This window comes from Hyperoodon ampullatus, assembly GCF_949752795.1.
Source record: "Hyperoodon ampullatus genome assembly, chromosome: 11".
Classification (NCBI taxonomy): Eukaryota; Metazoa; Chordata; class Mammalia; order Artiodactyla; family Ziphiidae; genus Hyperoodon; species Hyperoodon ampullatus.
Window position 1 is genome coordinate 45,751,683 of NC_136924.1, and position 25,365 is coordinate 45,777,047.

Below are 25,365 nucleotides of genomic sequence, written 5' to 3' on the forward strand. Positions count from 1 at the left end.
GGCCCAGTAGAGTTGAGACAGCTGCACATATGGCAGAAGGCTAACACCTGCAGATTGGGAGGCAGAGAGAGCAGAGGGGATAACCCAGGGCTCCAAGAGAGGACTGACATCTGCTGCAAATTGAAGGCCTACTAGAGCAGAGTGCTGTATCCCCACCACCAGCCTGTCCTGACCACCCAGGGTCAACAGAATCATGAGTGGGCAAAGAAAACTAAGAGCAACTATACCTAAGGGGGACTAAGCAACTGGAGAATGGAAGACAAACAGAATAACTGGTGACGTCTCCTAGCAAAACAGAACTGCCCGATGGGAGAAAAGAGTACTAAAAGACTAAAAGGGACATAAAAAGATTCTGGGCAACTAAAAGTATTGTTTTCAAAAATTAAGTAGCTTAAAAACAATTAAATAGGTTAATGAGAAAAGAGTATAGTCATTCTTGAGAGCTGAATTAGTGTCCAGAAAAAAACAATGGAAGAAATACAGTATCTTAAAACACAGGTTACAAAGAAGTGCATCTTTTAGTTCAATTGCAAATACAGAAAACATTTTATCTGATTTAAGCAGAAAGGAATTTCATAGAGGGCAACGGGTGCTTACAAAATTGTGAGTAGGTGTTAGGTTAACCCCCAGAACTAGCCCACCAAGTTATCATTTCCACCACAATTAGGAAGATGGGTGATGGAGTGAGGGAACCACGGCCCTGACTGCAGACTTCAGGACTACCGCCTCAGCCGGGTACCAACAGAAAGTGTGCCCTATACCCTGCCTCTCAACGCCAATACCTTGTGCCAAAAGCTGGGGCCCTGGCATTGCTTCCAGTGGAGAAACAAAGGCCTTTCCAACTTGCTGCAGAGGCACTGATTCCACTCAGTTCACTTTGTGCCTGGGTTCATGTGCGTGGTGGAAGCCAGGTTAAATGTAGAACCCATGTGGAAAGAAAGTCTGAGAAATGTAGTCTTCGCTTTTCCTAAATCTAACATAGACAAAAACATATTAGAAGGGGTTTGAAATCATATTATCTGCCATACATGACGTAGTGGACATTTGTCGCTATTTTTGTCTGTTTGGCAGAATCCCCCATAATACCATACTTCATCAGTTCTAGTATGTATTTCACCAATACTGGATTTCACCAATTCTAGGATGTGCATTGTTTTTTCACAGTTAAACATCTCTGAAATCAGGTGTTCCTGACTCTTATGGCACCTTAGATTCCCCCCATTTCAGGATGCCCAAACAAAGGGGAAAATAAATGCTCAGTAAGTGTTGGCTATTACAATTATAAACTTCATCTCAAAAAAAAGTGAAATTAATGGCAGCTGTAACATTTTAAAGTTAGTTGAGCATTTCATTATGGATAGAAACTAGATGGATAGATAACTCTTATTTTTGTGATGCTCATATAGAGCTATCTGTACATTTTATATCCGTAATTTGCAAATACAAAATCCCAACTATCAACATCTGCATGATAGTTGGTAAATCAAATCCTCAACAACATAGCAAGAACACAGTCTATTCTGAGGCTGAAAACAGAATTTGAAAAACAGATTCTGAGTTAAAGTATATGCTTAGGAAAAAATTACAAACAGCAGCATGGAACACTTGTTACCTGCTGATTATGTTAATTTAAATTTTTATAAAAGACCCCACATCAGCTGGGAATTAAATAAATAAATGTGGACATAATTAATATGCAAAACTTTGCTGTTACTCTTTAATTAAAATGCAGACATTTTGATTTGAAAGAAGAAATACTATCTTCCAAAGGAAGATGCTATTCTGGGAGAACAAGGCATATATTTAATACAGTGAGGAATAAATCATATTTAATCATAGTTAAGTTTTAGTTAACTCTTAACTATTCTAAGAGTTATTGTTAACAATTCTGGATGGGATCTTTAGGGGTTAACGCTATCTTTTGTTGGTTCATAAACCGGCCCCTGTACATGGAGGGCAAGGAGAGACTGAAGAAAGAGGCAGACTACTCCAGATTGGTATGTGGCAGGTTTAATAAGCAAGGGAATTTGCAAACAAGGTTAAACCTGTTGGCCACAAGATGAGAGCTCCACCCCTGTCTGCCAGAATTTTAAAGTATATATAGAGGTCTTAACTGGGTTCAGTCACATATACCATACAGATGGTCTCAAATAACACATTGCTCTCTCAAGGCTGCATCCTTGAAACAGCTCTGGCTATGGGAATGGTGAGTGGAAGGTACATGAGTGGAATATACATTACAAGGACAGGGAAGGGGTGAGAAACCTCTAATTGCCTAGGTCCAGATTGAGAATCAGTCGGCGGCCATGTCCTCTTGAGGAACTCCTCCAACATTTTCCAAAATGTAAGTCTTTATGAGAACTGCTTTGTTTACATATTCATTTAAATTACTTGAATCAGATTAACTCTATCTGAGCCTCCAGCATTTTAAAAGGTAAAATAGACACTGGGGTTTGTGTTCTGCATAAGCAAACACAGTGCTCAGGACCACATAAAAGACCTCTAATTGAACCCACAATCAGGATCGAATGCCTTTAATAGGTATTGAGCACCTAGATTTTCCTTATCAGAGCACTTACTAAGCTGTTGTGTAATTATCATCTCTCTCCACCCAGAGGGTAAGCATCATCTCAGTCTTGTTATTTTTTCCATCTCCAGTACCTGGCCCAGTATATGCTCAATAAACTTTTATTGAATAAATTGTCCAGAAAATGAATTGTTGAGCAAGAGTCCCATGAAAAGAATCACCCCAAGAGTATTTAAATTCAAAATAGTCCGGACAATCTCTGTCAACTTTTGGCATAGTATCTTCCTCCAGGGAAGGAGGCAAAATTACAAATTACATAATTACAAAGTAGCTGAGTTTCTCTTTATAGGAAAATCCCTTCTTTAAAGTTTATATGTATGTATATATATATATATATATATATATATATATATATATATAAATATATATATAACTTATAAAGAAGGGATATATATATATATATCTCACTGTGAAATACAGCATACATATATAAAATAGGAAAGAAATATATTACCGTTTAATATGTCACTTAGGACTCAGGTCACGAAATAGAACATTTCTAGGACCTCCATACCCCTCTACACTCCCAACTCACTTCCTGCAATGCCTGCCAGTCACCATGCCTTCCATTTCCTCTCCAAGTAACCAAGGTCATTATTGTCCTAACTGTTATGGGAATAGTTTTCACTTGTTCAGCCCTCTATGTTCAAATCCCTAAACTATATGGTTTGATTTAATTCCTTTAAATAGTGAGTTTCCTTGGTTCCTCAAGATTAAGTTATGGTTTATATTTTTCAAGAATATTTCATGTCTAGTGAGCAAAAATAGGAATGCCTATGTAGCACTGGATAACAAGAAAATGTCTTTCCTTATATCACACAGATAAAATAAAGTTTTACAAACACTGGCCATTTTCATATTAGGAAAAGAACAAGAGAATAAAAATAATTCACAGCGACATGTTTATTTAAGCCTTAGCTAAGCTTTCATTTACAAACAAATATTTTTGGGGAAAAAGATCACAAGACAATATTTTCAAGTGTCATACTATCCACATAAAAATTAAACTTGCAGAATTTACAAATTAATATTCTGAGCAGACAGATAAATTATACATCCTTTCGCAAAATCCAATCTACAATATTTAAAAATTCATAGTTACAACATAAGACATTCTTTCTTTACAATCTACCTATTTACAAAGCTTTCCTCACTGCAGGTGATATAGTTCTCATCGTAGCTACCAAGGTTTGCAAACATAGTACATTTAAAATATATTTAGCAGCACATAAAAAATTAGATAAAAAAGGAAAGAAATACTACTATTAAATAAAAATGAAATTAAAGGGTGATAATAGAAACAACTCCATAGGAAAATAGATCAAAATATATTTCTGTTAGGACATCAAAAATGTTTCCCATCACAGAATGTATGCACAGCACTACTAATACAATTTAACAGCATTTTAGTCCTGAGCACAGAATATAGCACAGCTGCAAAACTTTGGTCAATACAAGTAAATGTCGACATCTAACACAATCTGTTTAACATTCTTTGTTAGCAGATTAAAGTTAGTTCCATTTTATGAAAAATCACCATCAGTAATATTCTCATATCTTTTTCCCATTACATTAAAAGAGCTTTTAAATTTGGGAGCCCTCTGTAGACTGATATAAATACCAGACAAACCAATGTTTGATTAACATTCCCAATATATTTTAAATATGTAAATCATCTGAACAGACTATATGAATGAGTTAACAGTGGGTTGCTTTGTATTCCAAGTGTATTTTCTGACTGTCACAAAAGCAGACATGTTGTACTTCAAGTAATTTGAAGATGTTCTTTATAGCCAGGCATAAAAATCCAGCCACTATATAAGTGCAAATCAAGCAGCATATCAATTATAGGTTATATATGCATTGGTAGATATTAAAATTAAGCACACAGGATAGTACACAATTTTATTAGAATACCATTTATATTCAGCAGTTGGATTCAGATATATTTTCCAGTTAATCCCATTCACAAGTTTTTGCCTAATAAATGCAGGACAACATTTTCCATAAAGAACATAGAGTATAATCACAGTATTCAGTTTATGACTATCTTCATTCATGTTTAACTACTGGCAATATCTTCCACCGGATCTCCTGTGTCAAAGAGCTGACCATCTTGCAAATTTCGAGTCTTCCAAATTCTCACAGTTCGATCACTACACAATAATAAATTAAAAATGAACATGTGAAAAGAGGTGGAAAGATAAAGAAGTAGTTTGTAGAATTACTTATCATGGAAACATTTTCTGAAAAGATCTCTAATAGGTGTAAGTAAAAATATACATTGTCCCATAGGTATACCAAACAGGTGCCCATAATAATGAAATTAAAAATAGTTCATATTATCAAGGGCTTATTATATGCCAGGTATTGTTACTATGTTCCCCATACATACATTAATGCATTTAATTCTCTTTACATATCATAAGATATAGATATGCTATTCTCCCCTATTTATTGATGAGCAAATTGAGGTCCAAAGAAGTTAATTAATTTGCCCAAGATCGGGCTTCCCTGGTGGTCCAGTGGTTGACTCCGCCCTTCCACTGCAGGGAGCGTGGGTTTGATCCCTGGTCGGGGAATTTCCGCATGTCTCAAGGTGCGGCCAAAAAATAAATAAATAAAATTTGCCCAAGATCACAAAGTAAGTGATAGTGCCAAGATTTGAAACCAGGCAGTCTGGCTCCATCTGTTAAAGACTTTACTGATATGACATGGTCAGAGATCTTCAGGGATAAGAGCACAGAGTAAGATCACAGTGAGGGGGCCAGGGCAGGAATTCCAGGGAGTTGGTGAATCTGTTGATATTCAGGAAGAATTATGTTCAGGTTAAATCAACATAAGCCCACAGAAAAAGCAGGAGGCTACTAAGAAGTAGTCTAACATTCTGCCTATCATAGAACATAGACAATTCAAAGCTTTTCTGAGAAAACTTATTTTTATTCACTTAACGTGGGTTCTGGGGAGTAGTCATTAGACAATCACATTTCTTACCATGTCTCTCGTGGCTCTAAAAAGAGAGTGTTGCTTTTCTCCCATTTCCTAACAAACCCAAAGCCAAAAGAACGAGTTGCCATAGAATTGTATAGTTAAAAAGTATTTCAAAGATTATGTAGTCCATTTTGAGAATAAAGAAAGTTCAGTGACTTGTTCAATGTAACATAGTAGAGTACAGAGCTGAGCCTAGAAGCCAGGCTTTCTAGTTTTTAATCAACAATCTTCTCATCCCTAAGAGTTCTTACCACAAGGTAAAAAAAATCACATTTTTTTCTTTTCCTTTTCTTTTTTTTTTTTTAATCTACATGAGACTATGGATGCTAACTAAGCTTATTGTGATAATCATTTCATTATATATTTAAGTCAAATCATTATGCTGTATACCTTAAACTTACACAGTGCTGTATGTCAATTATATCTCAATAAAACTGGGGGGAAATAATAATCTCTCCCCATCCCACATAGCACATGTAACTGAAAACAGAAGGGGATATGTTCACTCATCCACCCATTTATCCATTCCATTTATTTATACAACCATCCATTCAACAAATGTTTATTGGGAACTTGCAGTGTTCTAGGCATTATTCTAGGCACTCAGGATCAATTAAAAATAAACAAATAAATAAAAAGCACAATCCTATGCCTCTGTAGATCATATATTCTAGCAAAAGGAGACAGACAATAAAACTTAATAAATAATTAAATTATAAAGTTTATTAGAAAGTAATAAATGTTATAGAGAAATTAAAGAGTATGGCAAAGGGGTTCAGGATCAGGAGTGGTAGTCGATAGGAGAGATCACAATTTTAAATAAACTGGCAAGGTTATTCTTACTGAGAAAGACATTAGAAGAAGATCAGGATCTCTGAAGGCACTTTGGGCAAATGTCCTAAGGTTGGAGTGAGCCTGATATGTTCAAGAACCAGCAAAGATGTTATTGGTGTTTTAAGAGAAGGAGCATGTCAGAGGGTACTAGAAGGTAAGGTGAGAGATAAATGCTCAAAGGGTCAGATCAAGTAATGGCCTCTACTTTAGATAAAATGGATGATCAATGCAAGGTTTTGAGCAGAGAAGGAACAAGATCTGACTTGTATTTAAAAAAAAATTACTCTGGTGTCTGTGTTGAGAATAGACTACATATGGGAAACGGACCTTGTTTAGGAGGCTACTGTAGTAATCCAAGAGTTGATGGTGACTAGGGTCAGTGAGGCAGCAAAAAGCATGGTGAGAAGTGGTCAGATTCTAGATATAATTTAAAGGTAGAACACCAACAGAGTTTGCTGATGAATTGGATATGGAGTGTGAAAGAAAGAGAGGAATGAAGGTTTCTAAACTAAGCAACAGAGAAGACAGACAAGCCATCAACTGAGATGGAGAAGGCTTTAGGATGAGCAGGCTTCTTAGGAAGGTCGGGAGTTCAGTTTTGGACATATGAAGTCTAAGATGAACAAACTTACACTACTAGTCATGACAGAGTAACCTGTGCCAGGTTAGTGCTCCTGTTGTAAGCAAAGTGAAAACTTGACAGAATATATGGAACAACTATTTTCAGAAACTGGGCAATGGGTAGTATAGGCCTGTAATCCCTGAGAAAGGGGAAGCAAAGAAGGTGACCTCTGTGATGGCCCTGGCTCTCAGTCTGGCAGCACTTTCCAGACTACAGCAATGTGGGGAAACCAAGCAGAAAAATCACAGAATCAGAGTTGAAGAGATAGTAATAAAAATCTGGTAAGTGTGAAATAGTTGGAATTTGTAGAACCAGATAGAGAAGAGGAGAGAGCTATGCAAAAAAAACTATGGAGCTATAGGAAAAGAATTCCATCAATCCACATAGGGGTCCCCTAATGCCTTTGACTGAAGGCTAAGCTGCACATGAGTAGAATCAGACTATAAGGCCACACCAAAAAGCTACTAGTGAGTATAAGTCAAACAAATCCCAGAGTTCACAAAGGGCTATGAGATGTTCAGGTTTTGACCAGTGGAGAACAGCATCAAACATTCAAGACATTCAGTAGAAATCCAAGAAGAGTTAAAAACAAGTCTCAAAAATATGAGCTGAACCACAAGTAACTTATGTGCCTGACAAACAAAGCCCAATACTCTTTAAAGGAATAAAACAAAATCCAGATACTCAAAACACAATGCTATAATTAATGTTCAACATTCAATAAAATGTTACTTGACATAGAAGCAGAAAAAATAAGACCCATAATCATAAGAAAAATCAATCAGTGACAGCAGATCCAGAAATCAGATATGATAGAATTACTTATACAAGGACTTTGAATTCTAAAGTCCCACCTATAAAATAGGGATTATAATAATACTCACTGTCTAGAGTTCTTATGAAGACTAAATGAGTTAAAGCCTGAAAACACTTAGAACAATGCCTGGTAGATACTAAGCCCTATACAAACATTTTTTAGATAACAAATAAGTAGCACTAATTTGAAAATAGGCCTTCTGATTTTACTGGCGATTTTCCTGATTTTATGTTACATGGTAAATACATCTGCATCTGATGCTCCATGGGTAAACTGAGAAAGATTTCAATTCTTCAAAAATAAAATTGTATCATGGAAGAAAAGTATTATATCATACCTCACTGACCAGACCTCAGTGATACATAATACTTTTATAGTCTTATCTTGTGTGTCCCACAGCTTTGAGGGATATTAATTTATTTCCCATAAATTGTTAAGGACAAAACAAATTTCCAAGGGAACAAATAAAAGTGATGACTCTTAAGAAAGTAATGCATCTTGGAAATAGAATCAATGAAGCACCAAAGGTAAATACCTTAGAAAAACACACAAAAAATTGGCTTTGATGTACTTTCGAGATGAGAGAAAGTAAATCTAAATGAGAAGAGGGATTCAATGGAAACAGCACGAATAATAAGAGACACCAGAGAAATATAGCAGAGGTTTCAAAATAAAATCAGGGTAATCGTGCATTTAGGACAGACGAATCAAGCAGTCGGTTAAATTAAGTAACATAATTGGTACACAAATGACATAGGGAGATTTTCAAGATAGATATTCATGAGAAATTACATTTCATTTGATTGAGATGAACACCTCACATTACAGTTAGTATATATGCTTTCCTTTTCAAAGTACTTATATACATATTATGTCATTTTTATGGTCACATCTCTACACCTCCTTCAAACATCTTCTTAAATGTCACTTTCTCAGTAAGGCCTTAACTGACCACTCTACTGTGTAACCCCAGCCCCCCAGTGATGTTCTCATCCCCCTTGCCTGCTTTATTTTTCTCCATAGCACCTCTCAACGTGTAACATATTTTACTTATTTATTTTCTTTTCTCCTCCTTAGAATGAAACTACGGTTTGTATCTATTTTGTTCACTTCTCTATTCCCAAGGGTCTGGAACAGTGCCTGGCACATAGGAGATTCATCATGAATAAGCCAATGAGCAAATAAATTAATCAATCCAGCCATCTTAAGAGGGAAATAGATATTATTACTATGTGCTTAAACTTTAAAGGAGGTGGAAGATGCACAAAGTTTTTTTTTTTTTAATGAAATGGTCTAAATGGGAGGAATGGCAAGTTTGTTGCCTTTGTGGAAAAAACTTTTAGAAACTAGTCACTTATGAATGATTTTTTAAAAATTAAAATCACCAGGGGAAGATCTGGCAGCAGACTTCTTAGTCTAATCAGAGAGCCGACACAGGAGTAACACTATTACCATGTAACCAGGGGAGCCCAAACTCAGTGCCCACAGTGTATCTCAGAAAATATAAATAAGATATCATAAATAGACATTAGAATAACTGTAATAAAAGGATTCATATATTCTACATTTCCAGATATTTACAACTTACAGGATTTATTAAATCTGAATACAAGTAAACAATATAGAGAATGATCACATAGCAGAAACTTACTCAGCTGCAGTAAAAATGTGGGTGGAATTAACACATATGGCATTGATAGGACTCTCATGACCTTTCATCTCTCCAACTGGCACAAAGGTATCTATGTTCCAGAGTTTCAGAATGCCCCCTCTGCAGCCACTGAGCAAAACTGGGTGGCCTGGCATCACTCCAAGGGCACAGACCCAATCCTTATGTGCATTTGGAACTTGCTGAGAAAAAAAAGAAAAATCAGCAGTTTAAGGGGAGTAGTCCAAACCGACATTTTCATACCAAAATAAGTTACAGAAGTTTTTATTGACAAAATTCAAAATTTGGAACACTGAATTGGCCTGGAAACCATAAAAATCATTTTCTGTGAAGTCACTCTTCATGATTTAAAGAAATAAATCTGTAATTTGCTCCTAAATTTGCCTCACTAGTTATCATCAGTGTTATCAGTATTAAAGGCCTAGAATGTTAAAAAAAAATCTATAGAATCTAAAACACCTGGAAAGTATACAGAATTTTTTTCAAACATCACTTTCTCTTAAAAGGAGTAACTATTTCACCTTTCTCCAAAATGTATCTCACGCAACTAGTTTGAAAACTACAACCTGGTGTGTAGACTATAAAGATTTTCTCATAAAATCACTGCCTTAAATTTTGGAAGAGAACATAGAGGCCTAAAGCTTTTTTGTTGAAGGCTGGAGCTAACCTATATATTTCACAATGAGTAAACAATAATTATAAGCTCAGACTATATACCATATTTTATGCATAAATATATTTATATACATAACATAAAAGTCACATCCAAGAATGTATATATATAAAAGAAAAGCTTCTGAGTGCAATATATGCATCTGTTGCCAGGTTTTCTCTATTAACATTCATGCTACTTGTTCATTTTGTTTTCATCTGGTTGTAAGCAAGAAAGTAGGAGTAATTGCAATACATACACATGCATACATTTATAAGGAAAAGCCTGAAATTGAGTACAATTTTATCTGCTAACTAACTTCTTCCTCTGGGAATTAGGAAAAGTCACCAATGTTTGATTGTATTGACAGAACACTTCAATCCAACTATCATTCTATAGGAAATGAGAGAACCACCACTGTTGAATGTATGAAAATGAGATGAGGAATCATTTAGACTGCTTTGACCTTAGTGAAACTTGGTACTCCTTGGAATATGTGTACATAAAACAAAAAAACAAAAACAAAATGAGAAACTGACTGATTTACTGCAAGACTGATTTCATTTAGTAAACACAAGCATGGGGCAATCCCAGATCTTCCAACACTTTTTTTTTTTTTTTTACATCTTTATTAGACTATAATTGCTTTACAGTGGTGTGTTAGTTTCTGCTTTATAACAAAGTGAATCAGTTATACATATACATATGTTCCCATATCTCTTCCCTCTTGCATCTCCCTCCCTCCCACCCTTCCTATCCCACCCCTCCAGGCGGTCACAGAGCACCGAGCTGATCTCCCTGTGCTATGCGCCTGCTTCCCACTAGCTATCTACCTTACATTTGGTAGTGTATATATGTCCATGCCTCTCTCTCACTTTGTCACAGCTTACCCTTCCCCCTCCCCATATCCTCAAGTCCATTCTCTAGTAGGTCTGTGTCTTTATTCCTGTCTTATCAGAGTCTATTCCCCTTTTATTTAGGAGATATCATTAAATGTTGAATGTTGCTCTTTTCATAATTAGTATCTCTGGTGGGTGATGATGAAACACTCTTTAAGAGGAAGCCCTGTTTGATACCATCCCTAAACAATGAAAATCTACATAGAGGCTCTTTGCGTTCTTATATAGAATACTGGTGACTTTGAAATACCCACTGCATCCCATGAAAAGGTTTTGCATTACCTGTAGAAGGTCTTTTTGAGCTAAATCCCATTTCTTGATTCCATTATCTCTGGAACCACTAAATAGGTTATCCCCTTGTATGGTTAATGCTTCAATGCCATCATAATGAGGGGGCTCGAAATTGTGGGTGGGGCTCACAGCTCCAAGAGCCCCTTCAGTTACATCAAACATCTAAATAAAAGCAGAAAGGAAGCAGTCATCCTATTTATCTTACAAATAAGCACCTATATGCGTTCATTCATAGAAACACACACATGTATATTAACCAGATATGATTTGTTTTATTTTACTAAGTTAACTAAAATAACCTGCTATGAATGACTCAGGATGAACCTGATCCCTATCTTCACACTACTTTTGCTTACATGTCACATGTTTACATGTCTGTAAGCTCTTAAGAAAGGCAACCAATTTTCTCATGTGTGAGTGTACAAATGATATGTTAAATAATAAAAATGCTACATATCAATCCAGGTGAAATTCAAATAAATGATATGATTGTTATTTAAACACTATTAGGTAGCTCTGCAATCTTGGTGGTCATCTCAAATTCTCCAAAGCTGCTATTCAAAACCTTTCACTCCCTTCAGTTGCTCTCATCTCTCTTAACTGTTGAAATTGTGATTTCCTAATAAGGTTAGTATGACCAAAAATAAATTTTCTGGACCATCCTCCTAGTTACAAAAGTTTCCTTTTATTCTCAAACATTCTCTTACCCTTCCCTTCTTTTCAGATGCTAAAGTGTACCTACTTTTTCCCAAGGTTCACATTTTTGATCTGATTCACCAATTGCTACCACTTCACTCTTCACTTTCCCTCTCCACTGAGCCCATTTCCTGAGCATATAAACATGCTCAAGTCTACCAAATATAAAATCCTCTCACCTTAACCTTTCTATTGTCAAGTCACTAACCGATTTCTCATTTCTTAATCAAAGTTTCTAAAAAAGAGTACTTATACTCTTCCTATCTCTCTTTATTACTGTTTCCTCTTTTTTATTCCCATTGGTTCTTATAGGATTCCCCAAGGCCGAGTCATATCAACCCCTATCCTTTGGCCATGTCAACTACTCCAACTCCTTAACCATCTGCTTCTATTTGAACAGCTCCGAAACATACATGTCTAGTCATAACTTATCTTGAGCTCTGGACTTGCCTTTCAAATGGCCTACTGGATTACATGAGAAGGTCCTCTATTAGCATCTCAAATTTAACATCTCCAGAATCAAACTATGCTTCTCTCCTCATCTTATCTGCTACTTGCATAAAATATGAAGACCATAACATGTTCAGCATTAAAGGTGGTGATGATGAGACTTAAGCATTAGTTGGATGACTGAGCCAAAAAAATCTTTAAAATCCCTCCCAACCTATCTTCTATGAAAAGTGAGAATACATGTTTAAATAATAAGACAACACAACCAGGAACCGAGTGAGGAAAAGATCAGGAAGAAAAAGCAAAGGTTAGAAATGAGAAAAAAGAAAACTGATTAAGAGAAAAGGGTCTCAGGTGCATCTCAATACTTCTAATCTATCATTTAATAGGAGAATGTAATTAAACAACTTTATTATACACACTTTGATATAATGATCCTTGGAGCCAGTGATGATTAAATCTTGTCCACTAGAAATCTGATCTACAGTAAGACACATAACAGGGCCTAGGTGTCCCGTTAACTTTCCTGTGGACTGAAACCTTTAAAAAGAAAGAAAAATAATTTTGTTTGAAAATATTTCTTAACATGTTGAGCCTAAGCCTCAGCAAAAATAATCAACAGTCTTTGCTAAAACTGTTCTTTTTGATTTAAATCCACCTCTATGCAACTCTGTTCAAATTAAGAGTAAAAATAATGGCCAAACTAATCAATTCTCTGATGGAAGTGTGAGGAGTCCTAAATAAGTTATTCCAAAGCAGCTAATATCATTCAGGTAGTAAAAATAAATAAATAAATAAAAACTTGCTAAAGGCTAAGTTTAAATCTAACCTAAGTCCAGGTAAACCTTAATCTGTTAAATGTCTCCATATGTTATAGACATATGACTGATGTTATTAAGGCCAATTTGAAATTTGATTAAAACAACTATGTCACTGATATAACTAGAAAATAACAATATGAAGAAAGTAAGATTATTTTACTACACTAACATATATTCTCACATAAACACATACACATATATGTACACACATCACATATACACATGTATACATGTATGCACACATATGTGTATATACATGTATGTCAAAAAATAGGTAGTCCATTTCATCAATTATTACAAAGACATGAAAATGACCAGGAATATATCTGACTGGTAGAAAAACATATGATGCCCATTGTCAGGGGGTGACAATGAACCTCTGTTTCACAGTCCTACCTCAAATCAAGCTGCTGGAATACAGAGATGTATTTGCCTTCTAGAATATTATTATTTCGTGTAACTCTTTTCTTAGTTAATTTGTTAAGATGAATCTGTATTTAATCATGTTGCTGAAATCAAGCAACTTGAAAAAGGATCTAACTTTTCAGCAGAAAAGAAAGTGTAAAGATTTTCAAAAGCTGATATCTTTTCTGCCTCATGTCATGACTTTGAGTATCTTCTTTCATGGTACTGCAACTACAAATCAAGTTTAATATCTTCAAGAATAAACCCAGTCCTCGCCTCGTTCCTAATTTTCTTAAACAAGCAGTTTTCAATTTTCTACTTTTTTTTTTTTCTAAAACAGTTCTCAGGACTGTGTTTCTTCTTTCTCTTTCTCTCTCATTTATTTATCTATAAATTATGCTTATAATACTTTCTCAGTCATGCATTAAAATGTTACAAGTTATAACCAGTTTTCCTCAGAATTTCTAAAATAAATTTCCCTTTGATTTACTACTGACGAAGCCCTTCTAGACTGGATTATTACCTGATTATTACCTGGGATATTACCTGAATTGCAAACTTTACTCAGAATCTTATAATTGACTTTTAATGGCCTTTATCCTCCATTACAAGATGAGTTCTAAGAAGATGGACACCAAATTTGTCTTGCTCAGTCTTTATCCCCAGTACCTACCACAAGTGTTGGTATAGTGCCTGCCATAATTGATATTGAATAAACATTTGTTAACTAATAAATAAATATTCCCTTGCTGCCAAATTTTTAAGAACTAGAAAAGAAGCTAAAATAAACACTCAAATGAAGGATAAAAGCTCATACTTCACGGCAAATAAAAAATCAAATCAAAGATGTAATGCCTTACATTTCAATTTATCATTTTTCTCTTTGTACTCACTTCATCTCCTTAATACTTCATCATATATATGTGTATATATATATAATTCTATATTTATAAAAATCCTGTGAATATTTATGCTTAAAGTTATATTGTTTGTAAACTGAAATTTTTGAGATAATGATGCATAAGTGATGTTACAAAAAATAATTCTTTCAAAGGTACTGATGCAACTAGCATGAGAATCTTGTTCTCTTCCTGGTAAACAACACAACTTATAGACAAATATTAAGAAAGGCTATTTTCCTTCATATATTTTTTTCTCCAGCAATGGAGGTTAAAAGAAAGGAAAATTGTGAGTTTGCTAACGAGGACATAGAAATTCAGAGGTGCTGAATCAAACAGAAAAGTCTAGGTTTTTATATTAACTTCTGGGGTTATACAAATTAGATTTCACACACACTAATGTTATTAATGTGTGAAAATTACATTTGCCATATACAGGAAGTACATTTTCTTTAAAATTCTACCTTTTAAGATCCCACATTCTGACAGCATTTCCAGAAGCTGCATAGAGGAAGGTGCCAGTTGGGTTCAGTGCAATTTGATTGATTTGGTTTTCCCCAGAAGGAATAGCAACTGTCCGGCTGGTGGTGGCAGAACAAGCATCTCCAAGAGTAACTTGTCCTGAAGACCTTAACAGAGACAAAGTAAAGCAAAATAAGTCACATTTCTGGACAAGAGTTAGTCTTAGAATTCCTTAAATTCCTAGGAAACTGGCTGTAGACAACAAGAAGATCTGTGTTCTTTGGTCACTGTATGCACTGTGCCTAGCATAGCACCTCATACACACTAATAAATAAACATTTTGATAGATAAATGAATAAATGAATGAAGAAAACAAGATGACATGGCTTAAAACTCTTAATTTGCAAGTTATTATAACACTAGGAATTCTGGGCCCTGTTAGGGATGACTTAAATATGATTCAGAAAAGATTAGATGACAAAGACAAAAGCTCAACAAATGATACAGTGTCACAAAATTAATTCATTTTCCTGCAATTTCCAGAAGTTCCCTGAGGAACAAGCCTACCAGTATTCCTTTCATATATAAGATTTGCCCTTATGAATTAAAGACACTAAGGACTTTTTATTTTCAGTTTTTGTTTATTTTAACCCAATCATATAAGAATTACTTACTATATGCGAATGACTTAAATATGATTTATTTCTATTTCCTCAGCTAAATTCTAAATGGTAAGTATATTTTTAAATTTTGAAACATTTTATTAGCAAACTTCTAAAATACCAAGTTATAATCAATCTTTTCAAATTTGATTTTGATTTTAATGAGTCAACTGGATTGGTAAATTTCTCACATAAGATACAGTGTTTTTTTCCTACAAAATTTTCCACAAGAGACCTGTATTCAGTACAGTAAATAATTAGTAATTCTCAAAATATAAAATAGCACTTAAATATTAATAATCCTCACTCTACAAATTAGTAAAAATTAACCATTCCTATGCTCCCTTCTCTTATTTAAATCAACAGAGTTCACCTTAATTTTAATTATGTAAAACAGTTAATCAATCTTATGGCAAAAAGAATCACTATTTGCTCTATATTTTAAAGACATACATATATGATAACAGATGTAGAAAACAAATTCATCCTCCAATTGTCCAACATAACCTACAGTTATGAAATATAGGCTAGCACCAAAGCAGTGTCTTAAAAAAAACTCCTCAATTAATTAGCATGTATTATTCAATACATGCTAATTAAATTTAGCAAGTACTTCTTACCAGTCTATAATGGTGATTTCAGCCATTTTCCAAGGAGTGGTACTCATTTGAAGCAAGTAATGTAAATCATTTAACTACATCAATTAATGAATACTATGAAAATATAATTCCTTAGTTATTTGGGAGGGAGGAAATATGAAATGTGTATTTAGTTACAGATCAAATATGACTTCTCCTTTCCTGTTTAATATTGAGTTATTGTATTTTATTTTCTCAAGTTTTTTTTCACCTTATTTTATCTGTGTTCTTATTATAAACACTTTCATATTCTTTGCAAGTGGATAGGTATAAATAAACAAAAAATAGGCCTATCTTTTCTTACATTTTGTATACAAGAACTATTTGCCCCTTATGCTGTTTGTCTTTAAGTTACTTACGTTAGCGTTCGAATGCACTTTGCTGAATCTCTGATATCCCACACCTTAATATAAGATGTTGACACAGTGAAGACCAAACTTGTATAATTACAGTATTTTACAGATACTACATTGTTGGGATGACCTCCCAGTGACATTATCTCCTGCCCAGTCACCAGATTCCATACTTTACAAGTACGATCTAAAAACAAACAAATAAAAAAGAGGAAATACTGTCAATATGAGCTAAATTAGATTCTCTTAACAATAACAATTTCTCTTCTATGAGAAAAAAAATGAGATAAGAAAACAGTAATTATTTAATTAACTTGCAGCAGGCATTCTAACTCTATCCTTGACATTTTGCAGCAGGTTGAAGGGCAAAGTAGGTATAAAGGATTAGATGAAAGCCAGGATATATGGTGTATGCATTATGTGGTATTAAAAACTAATTATACAAAATTTGAAATAGACATATCAAGAGAATCTTGTTTCAAATTGCTCCTGAATTTAAAATGGCAATCCCAAATCAACCTCTTTGAGACATTTTTCTTTGATCACTCTTTTATGTACTCACCACACTCCACACTTGGGAATACACACACCTTTCTTTTCCAGGGGTCACTGATTGATTTCATTTTTGACCCAAAAACATAATCATAAAATTATTCTATTTTTTTGACACGCTAAATATCTAATTATCCTGGACTAATAAATTTAATTTGAATCATTAGAAAATTCTTTTACAGAGCAAATTTTTTAAATTGAGGAATTACTTGCCATTATTCACAATTCACAAGTTCTAGCTAGACTTTCCCCTCACCTTGTAACATCCCTAAATGCTAAAAAGCTTTGACTAGCTTCCCAAATTCCTGTACATGCTTCCTTCTCACTTTTCTAACCTCACTGTCCACCACTGCCCCTACATATACTCTACTTTTCAATCCAACTGAATTTAGTTTCCAAACCCACTTCTACCTCAAAGTCTCTGCTTACACTGTTCTCTAATCTTGGTTGCCAATTCTTACCTGTCAAATCCAAACAATCCTGTAAGGTTCATCTTAAATTCCCCCTTATCAAAGCCTTCCTTATTTTTCACAATTTAGCATAATCTCTCCCTTTCCTGAAACCCTGAAACTCTTTGTCTATAACTCTTCAAATTGTTTACAGTTAATTTCTAGTTGCCTGCAATTGCACCAAAGGGGTTAAGACTGCAGGTTTGGAGATGAGTAGACCTAGGTTTCTAATCCTGGCTCTTTCACTTACTAGTTAAGTTTATCTGGGAAAATTATTTAATTTCTTGAATCTTCAGCTCCTTCATCTGTAAAATTAGGATGCAACATGTATTTCATTGGGGTTATTGTGAGAATTAAATGAGATAAAATTTGCATAGTCTCCTACATAGAGTAAGTGCTCAAGAAATTGTGGCTGCTACCCAGCTTATTCTTTTTACCACACAGTACACTGTAATGGCCTTTTGTAGATTTTTATATAGCCTGCATTACTAAGCTCAGGGCTTTGCATGTATTAGGTGCTCAATTACCAAAAGGAGATATATTCCCTCACCATTCTATTCACATAACATCAACACAAGTTTTACTTTCTTCCCAACTATGTAATGATTTTATATTTTATATAATTCAGGAGTTGAATGAGATTATCTCTCAGATTCTTATGTGTCTTAAGCAGTTTGACATTTTTAAAAACCTGTTAAAATGTAATCATTAAAAAAAATATGTTAAATATCCACATGGCACAACTACTAGCACCTTTTGATCCAGTGAAGAGAAGATCATCAGTAGAATCCACACAGAGCACAGCTTTTGTATGCCCTTCAGCTATGTGAATACACTGAAGTGGAGAAGCTCTGATTCCTTTCAAAGCTGGAAATGGGTTGATTATGCCCCTGAGGTGGGGGGAAAAAATAAGATTTACTTTAGTAGCTATATCATTAAACTACTTTTTTTTTTCCCTCTGGCTTTAAGAAGTCTTTCTAAATAATTAGTACTGTAATAAAATCCAGATTTCTCCCTTGTCTTTTTTTTAAGCAAAAGGACAGAGACAAAGTGTGAAATTATAATAGTAGTGATGGAGTGCATCAACTAATTAGGCATCAGCTAGCAGGTGCATTCTGCAAAGAGCAAAGTCATGATAAATTGGATTTTCTTATTAACAATTTCATCTCTTCAAAATTTAATGAAGTAATATTGAGAGCTGTTCAAATATAGTGAATTATGAAAAATGAGAAAGCATAAATGATGGATAACTGGAAGATGTGACTATCAGCCTGGAATGTGACTCTATGTCAAAAAAGACATTCTAAAGAAAGTATAATACATACCACCTAAAATACTAAGGAAGCAAATTTCAAACAAATTTGAATAAATACAAGAATGATTGCATAGCCTGAAATTCTAAAGGGAGAATGGCTCAAAAATAACAAAACTTTTAAAACTCTAACAATCTCAAAGACGATTTTTAAAAAAGAGTAAGATTTTAAAAGAATAGTGATGCTCTTTAGGGAGATTTCTCATAATTTTAATGTTTCTGGAATTTCTGCTTTATGCCACTGGACTATGAACTATGAAAATATAAAATTTATCAAAACACTGTCCCTATCCCAAAGGAGGTTAAGACAGGATCTGAACTGAAATAATTGTATTGGGAAGACTAAAAATGAGAGTGAATTAAGAAATGATAAATATATAAGTTGGATGTATCTTTGCTCAGGGCAGGAAGAAAAATTATGTTGAAATATGTCCATTATATAAGACAGATGACATAATTTTAGGACAGATTCAGCAATAAAACAAAGCTGTCTGTTTCTATCTTCCTGATGAATGAAAAGAACCTTTAAGATGCAAGGGACAGAAATAATTAAGAAGAAATGTAAGCCCAAGATACATTAGATCTGACAATGAAGACTTATTCAGTGAGTTCAAGTATTTCTGTATTTAAATCATTAGATCACAGGGTTGTGAAAGCATATACCATTGCAGAGGCAAAATCATTGTTGGTATACTAAGAGGATCAATAAAGGAGATAAAACATGTAGACCCAATTTTCCAGAAAGGAGAAAAAAAAGTGGATTTCAGAAATTACAGATGAGTAAAACTTCTTGTTGAGTCTCATAGAGGAAAATATTAAACAAATAATTACAAACACTTAAATGCTCATCAGTAAGAGGTAACATTTCACAGGGGAAGGTCCTTGTAGAATTAATAGGCAGGAAATTAGGGGAATGTCATATTCACAATATATGTTGATTCCAATAAGGTCCATACAAAAAGCTTTTCAAATGATATCCCTATGGACATGGTGGGTAAGTATGAAACTGTTGTAGTAAGGTAGTTCCATCAGTGGCTGAAGAGTCACCCCTAAAGAGTCAATGTTCCTCTCATTCTGGAAAAAGGTCTTCAATATCTAGTCAGTCTTTCCCCAGAACTCAAGACAGATATGGCATGTTTATTAAATTGATATATTAAAGAGCTCTATTGTCTAGAAAAATTACCAAAAAAAATCCATTTAAGTATGTACTTAGCACTAAAATGTTCACTGGATAAAATGTAAACATAAAATTTAAGTTGAAGATAGAACAGAATGCTCCAAGTAGGAAAGGGGCTTAATTAAATTTTAAAAGCTAAATAAATTTGTTTATTAAATACAAGATCAATGGATCAACAATTTATGATTCTTCTACCAACACTTTCAATGACTTGTGCAACAAAAGTAAGTATTTCAGGAGAAAGAAAGCAATAGAGCTACTATATTCTGCCAAGGCCACATCTGGAATGAGGCTGAGTTCCAGGTGCCACATTTTAAAAACAGCCTTGAAAAATCAGAGATTTTCCAAAACAGTGGAAGCAGAAAGAAGGATCTGCAGAGTATATCATATTAGGAACAGATGAATCTAAAACTATTGAGCTGATAAGAGAACCTTCATCGGAGAGAGCATATAAAAGCACAGTTAAATAGCTGAATATTTAAAGAGCTGGCACATACACACAAAAAAGGTATACTGGATTAAATCTAGCATAGCTCAAGAGGGCTGATGACAGACCAATGAATAAAAATTTAAAGGAGGTAAATTAGGCTTAGGATTAAAAAAAAAAACTTTATTTTTGGGATTTAGTTTTATAATGATTTCAAAAAGTGAAGGGAGTTCCCCATTACCAGAAATAAGACCAGGAATTGTTACCACATGGGTGTATAATTACAAAATCCAAAGTATTATTTGCATTCACACATCAATTTGAGATTCTTGAAATTAATGCTCAGTAACTTGTTGGTAATGTAAGAACTTAACCAGATTAAAACTGAAATTGTAGCAAAACCTCCTCAAAAGTCTAAAACTGCCATTTTGAAATCCTATCAATATTATGTGGGGTTTATAGCTATGAACTGAAGCCATCAAATTATAACTATTGCTTCAAATGTTGAAAAGTTATGATCTAATGCATGGTCAATTGCTGCTCTTCTAAAACATTAAATATATATGTATGTATATTCTAACAAGCTGATTATAAAGAAAATAATTAATGTAAATAACCTAAGAGCAGTTTTGATCTGCACTTAATGACACAAATCATCCTAAGAAAAAAGCTAAACAGTACCCTTGGTTATTTAGCACTTGGTTATTTAGGACTATGTCTCCAAAAGAGTTCCTTCCTTCAGATTACTATCTTTATCCTAAGAATCTATTAATGTTTCCTGATGATATAATGTGCAACATAATTCTGTCATGTCAAAGGTTGTAATATTACAAAAGTGAATATTTGCCTCCAGTAACTTATGTATGGCATAGCCCTAGAGACAAGGATGTCTCTTTTTCATTCTTATATGTTTTATTTATTCAGATTTCTGAAGAAAAATAATTTCAACATTAAATATAGCATCATATTTATTAGATACTGAAAGATAATCTCAAATATTCAGAATGTTAGAGTTAATATTTTATAGAGATTACCTTATACAAAAGGTAATAGAAAAAGTACAGAAATTGGAAACATAAATCCATGGTATTTCTTTCTCTATTAAAATTAATCTATCCACATTCTGAAGTATATAAATCAACTTTAAAATAGTTTAAGTTAACGTTAAATATTGCAAACTTATACAACAGATCTGATGTGAAGGGAAAAAATGCTTATTTCTGATCCATGCAAAACCAGTAAAGTCTTGTAATACTGTGAATAAGATTAATTTCCTCTCCCTTCCCCCGCCTACCTTCTGGAGGATCTATTGATGATCAGGAAAATGGCCATAAAACATGGGAAAGAAGTGCAAAGAGAGAGGAGACAAACTGATTAGTGGGAAAAGGAAATGAAAGGAAAAAAGAGATATTAGGGGTCCAAAAAACCCATAAACATGAAAAAATGCCACATTGTTATTTGAAAAACAGCATCTACCAGTTAAAATTATTTATTATGTTTTTAAAATTCTTTTACTTTCTGTATCTTTCTGTATTTTAGGTACCATAGTGTCCTTTTTTTCCCCTAGTACACCTTTTTTTTAAATCACAAAGCCTGCCATAAACTTTTTATTTAAAATCGATAAATCAACATGAAAAAACACCTTATTCACTTCCCATGCCTTGAGGTGGAAAAAACCATTCAGGAGCAAACCTTTACATTAATTTTCAAAGAACTTAATTTCTTTAAAGAAAAGTTTTAGGTTATAGTCAGAATACAAATAGCACAAATTTTTATGCTATTATATAAAAAAGTTTACCACTACTTTGAAGGGTATTATCACAAAAATATATTAAAATTAATGTTTAAAAACATCAGTGCATTTATATGGTTTACAAGTTATGAATGCAACAAAAATGAGATTTGTTTAAAGTTTCTAGGAAGGCATTTTAGAACATCAATGAAATGCCAGAACGTAGGAAAGAGAGAAAGTACCTGTGTACCTCCGACAGAGAGGAATCACTTTCATCAGACCTACAGTGAAAGAGTTAGAATTATGAGGGAAAAGAATACAGATGTCAACAGGTAAAGACACTGAGATTGAACTGATTCAACAGTATGAATAACAGAAATACAGCAAACATTTCCTTTACAGTACCCTGCTTTTCTATTTGCACTGGATATCAGCAAATTCAGTGACAGCTAAATTAGTTAAAATTTTGTGCTTATGTTTTCTACCAAGATTTTGGGGGAAAAACTTTCTACTACTAATCCACAGAACCCATCTATTCTCACTTTCTAAAATGTAGGCCCTGAAGAGGAACAACATCAAGCAAGTGAAATACATCACTTCAAGACTCTATTTAATTTGACTAGTACTAGAAAAAATTTTCAGTTTCAGTAGTCATTAATGAACTTTATTCCTCTTGATAATTACTTTAGATTTAGACTCTCATGTGGAAGTTGCACAAATACATTATATGTTTGAATGGAAAGCAAATCATTCAAAATTTAATAACCTATGATTTTTTTTTTTTTTTGCAGTACGCGGGCCTCTCACCTCTGCGGCCTCTCCCGTTGCGGAGCACAGGCTCCGGACGCGCAGGCTCAGCGGCCATGGCTCACGGGCCCAGCCGCTCCGCTGCATGTGGGATCTTCCCATACCGGGGCACGAACCCGTGTCCCCTGCATCGGCAGGCGGACTCTCAACCACTGCGCCGCCAGGGAAGTCCCAATCTTTGATTTTAATTCATCTCAAAAACATGGAGTTCTTCTGATTAGGCAGTCCCTCAGTAATAGATGGGAGGTTTTACTGGGATTTTAAAAACAGGTGAGCCACTCCTGTCAGCCTTAACCTGAAACCTCCAGGACTGACAATAAGTCTGGTTATAATGAAAATCTATTTAGCTTGTATTATCATACAATATCCTTGGGAAGAATGAGGATAGAGTGAGTGCTGGCATATTATGTACTCAGAAACAATGTGTGGGACCTACTTCTAGCTGGTGAAATATGCTAGACTCAAAAAGGAGCCCAAAGAAAGTCATTAAAAAGGTAGGTGAGTTTTTTGAAAGTGTAGTCAGTTATTCTAAGTTTTAGTTTATAGAGACTACAACAGAGTCAAATGATTGGTAGGTAGTTCATAAACTATTTCAGTAATAAATATGGAACTATAATTAGATTGTCAAGATTATCAAAAGACCAACAGAAAAATTTTATGACTGTGAATGCAAGGGAGACAAAATTTAGTAATTCTTCATCATCGCTAGTGAAAATGGACTTCCTAAAGACATTCGTAATGTTATTCTACTCTTTCTCAATTAAATGAGTGGTATGATTTAACAATGTTCAAGAGTCTTTTTTTAAACATACTGTTTAAAAATATTTTTTAAAAATACCTCTCTAGATCATTTGAAAGGACATGTCATCTGATTAAACTATATTAAAACCTAATTTTAATATAGTTTAATCTAACTGATTAAACTATATTAAAATCTAATCAAAAATGTTATCCATAAATTAAGTAGATTAAAGAATCTTTCAAAATGATGGTGTGTCTCTCTAAGTCTATAGAGCCATTTAGCATGATCTAAACATGCCAGACAGATCTTAAACAATACTCTGTAAATTTCAGAAATCGTTGATATATACAGGGAGATTCTAGCGTAGAAAACAAAGAACGGGTGTGGGATACTGAATATCAAGTACATATACTATCCAAAATGCTGTCATTCAAAATCAAAGCAGACAAGTCAGAGTTAATAAACACCTTATGGCAACACTGTTAGTATGAAATTCTTGCAAGAGAGATTCTGGCTCAGTGTGGGAATATTTTTTCACTTCAAATTTAATGAAAATCATATTTTCCATACCCCTCCAACTTCTCTTCCCCAACAACCCACCCTGAGTTCTACCCCCTCCACCCATAAAGGTACTCTTTTATCCCAAGAATACAATTACTCAAGTTTTGTGGTGGATTTGTAGCACAACCAAATGATAACAACATGTTACACATATGGCAGTGCTTTTGTAAGCTGTTATATCCACCAAAGGTAAAATAATTTGCCTCTTTTCAATGCAGGCTGTCTGGATTAGAGGCTTTTATAGGCTCAATGAAGCTGAAAAATCCCAAGAAATGTAACTTCAAGTGGTCTCAAAGATTTTTCAATTCCAATTTACTTGTAAAAGAAAAGGTAAGACAAGTGGTCAGTATAGCAATGCAAATCTATAGCAGGGAATAATGTTCAGCAGGAAAATTAATTTCTCTAATTTTGTCTATATGGTTCATTTCCCATTGGAAAAACACATGAAATATGGCAAGAGTTCACAAGTCAGACTCCATCTCTCACACAGAGAGAAGGCTAAATGTTTTCTACAGACTGTATTGAAAGGTTCAGAATATTATAATGAATAATTGGGGCTCTTTTACAAAATGACTTACTTATCCTGCTGAACTGATGTGTTTCCCTGAGAAACAGTAAGACGATTAAAAACATTCAGTTCATTACGGGGCCGGCTTGGTGGGGAAGAAGGAGGTGAAAGACTAGCCTCTGAGGTTCCAGAATCTGAGCTACAAGAAAAAAAGAACATTAAATAGGTGGCTTTAATTCGCTTTGATTTGTTAGAAATGTTGTAAGAAACATGCTTTTTAATAAAAGCTTTTCATTATACAATTCCTTCCTTGCTTCCTTTCTTCCTCTGTTCCTTTTTTAGAAGATAAA

General features: G+C 34.1%; 1 protein-coding gene across 1 annotated transcript in view; it reads right to left on the reverse strand.

The window, feature by feature from the left end:
- Positions 1–4,649: 4,649 nt before the first annotated feature.
- Positions 4,650–25,365, reverse strand: part of KIF21A (kinesin family member 21A) — a gene marked incomplete at both ends in the record, with an annotated part of 166,022 nt that continues 145,306 nt past the window's right edge. Inside the window, 9 exons of the mRNA XM_079715363.1 lie at positions 4,650–4,743; positions 9,503–9,702; positions 11,354–11,524; positions 12,931–13,048; positions 15,098–15,262; positions 16,755–16,935; positions 18,503–18,639; positions 22,640–22,678; positions 25,086–25,214. Coding sequence (XP_079571489.1) covers positions 4,650–4,743; positions 9,503–9,702; positions 11,354–11,524; positions 12,931–13,048; positions 15,098–15,262; positions 16,755–16,935; positions 18,503–18,639; positions 22,640–22,678; positions 25,086–25,214 — 1,234 coding nt within the window. The remainder of the gene's footprint in view (positions 4,744–9,502; positions 9,703–11,353; positions 11,525–12,930; positions 13,049–15,097; positions 15,263–16,754; positions 16,936–18,502; positions 18,640–22,639; positions 22,679–25,085; positions 25,215–25,365) is intronic.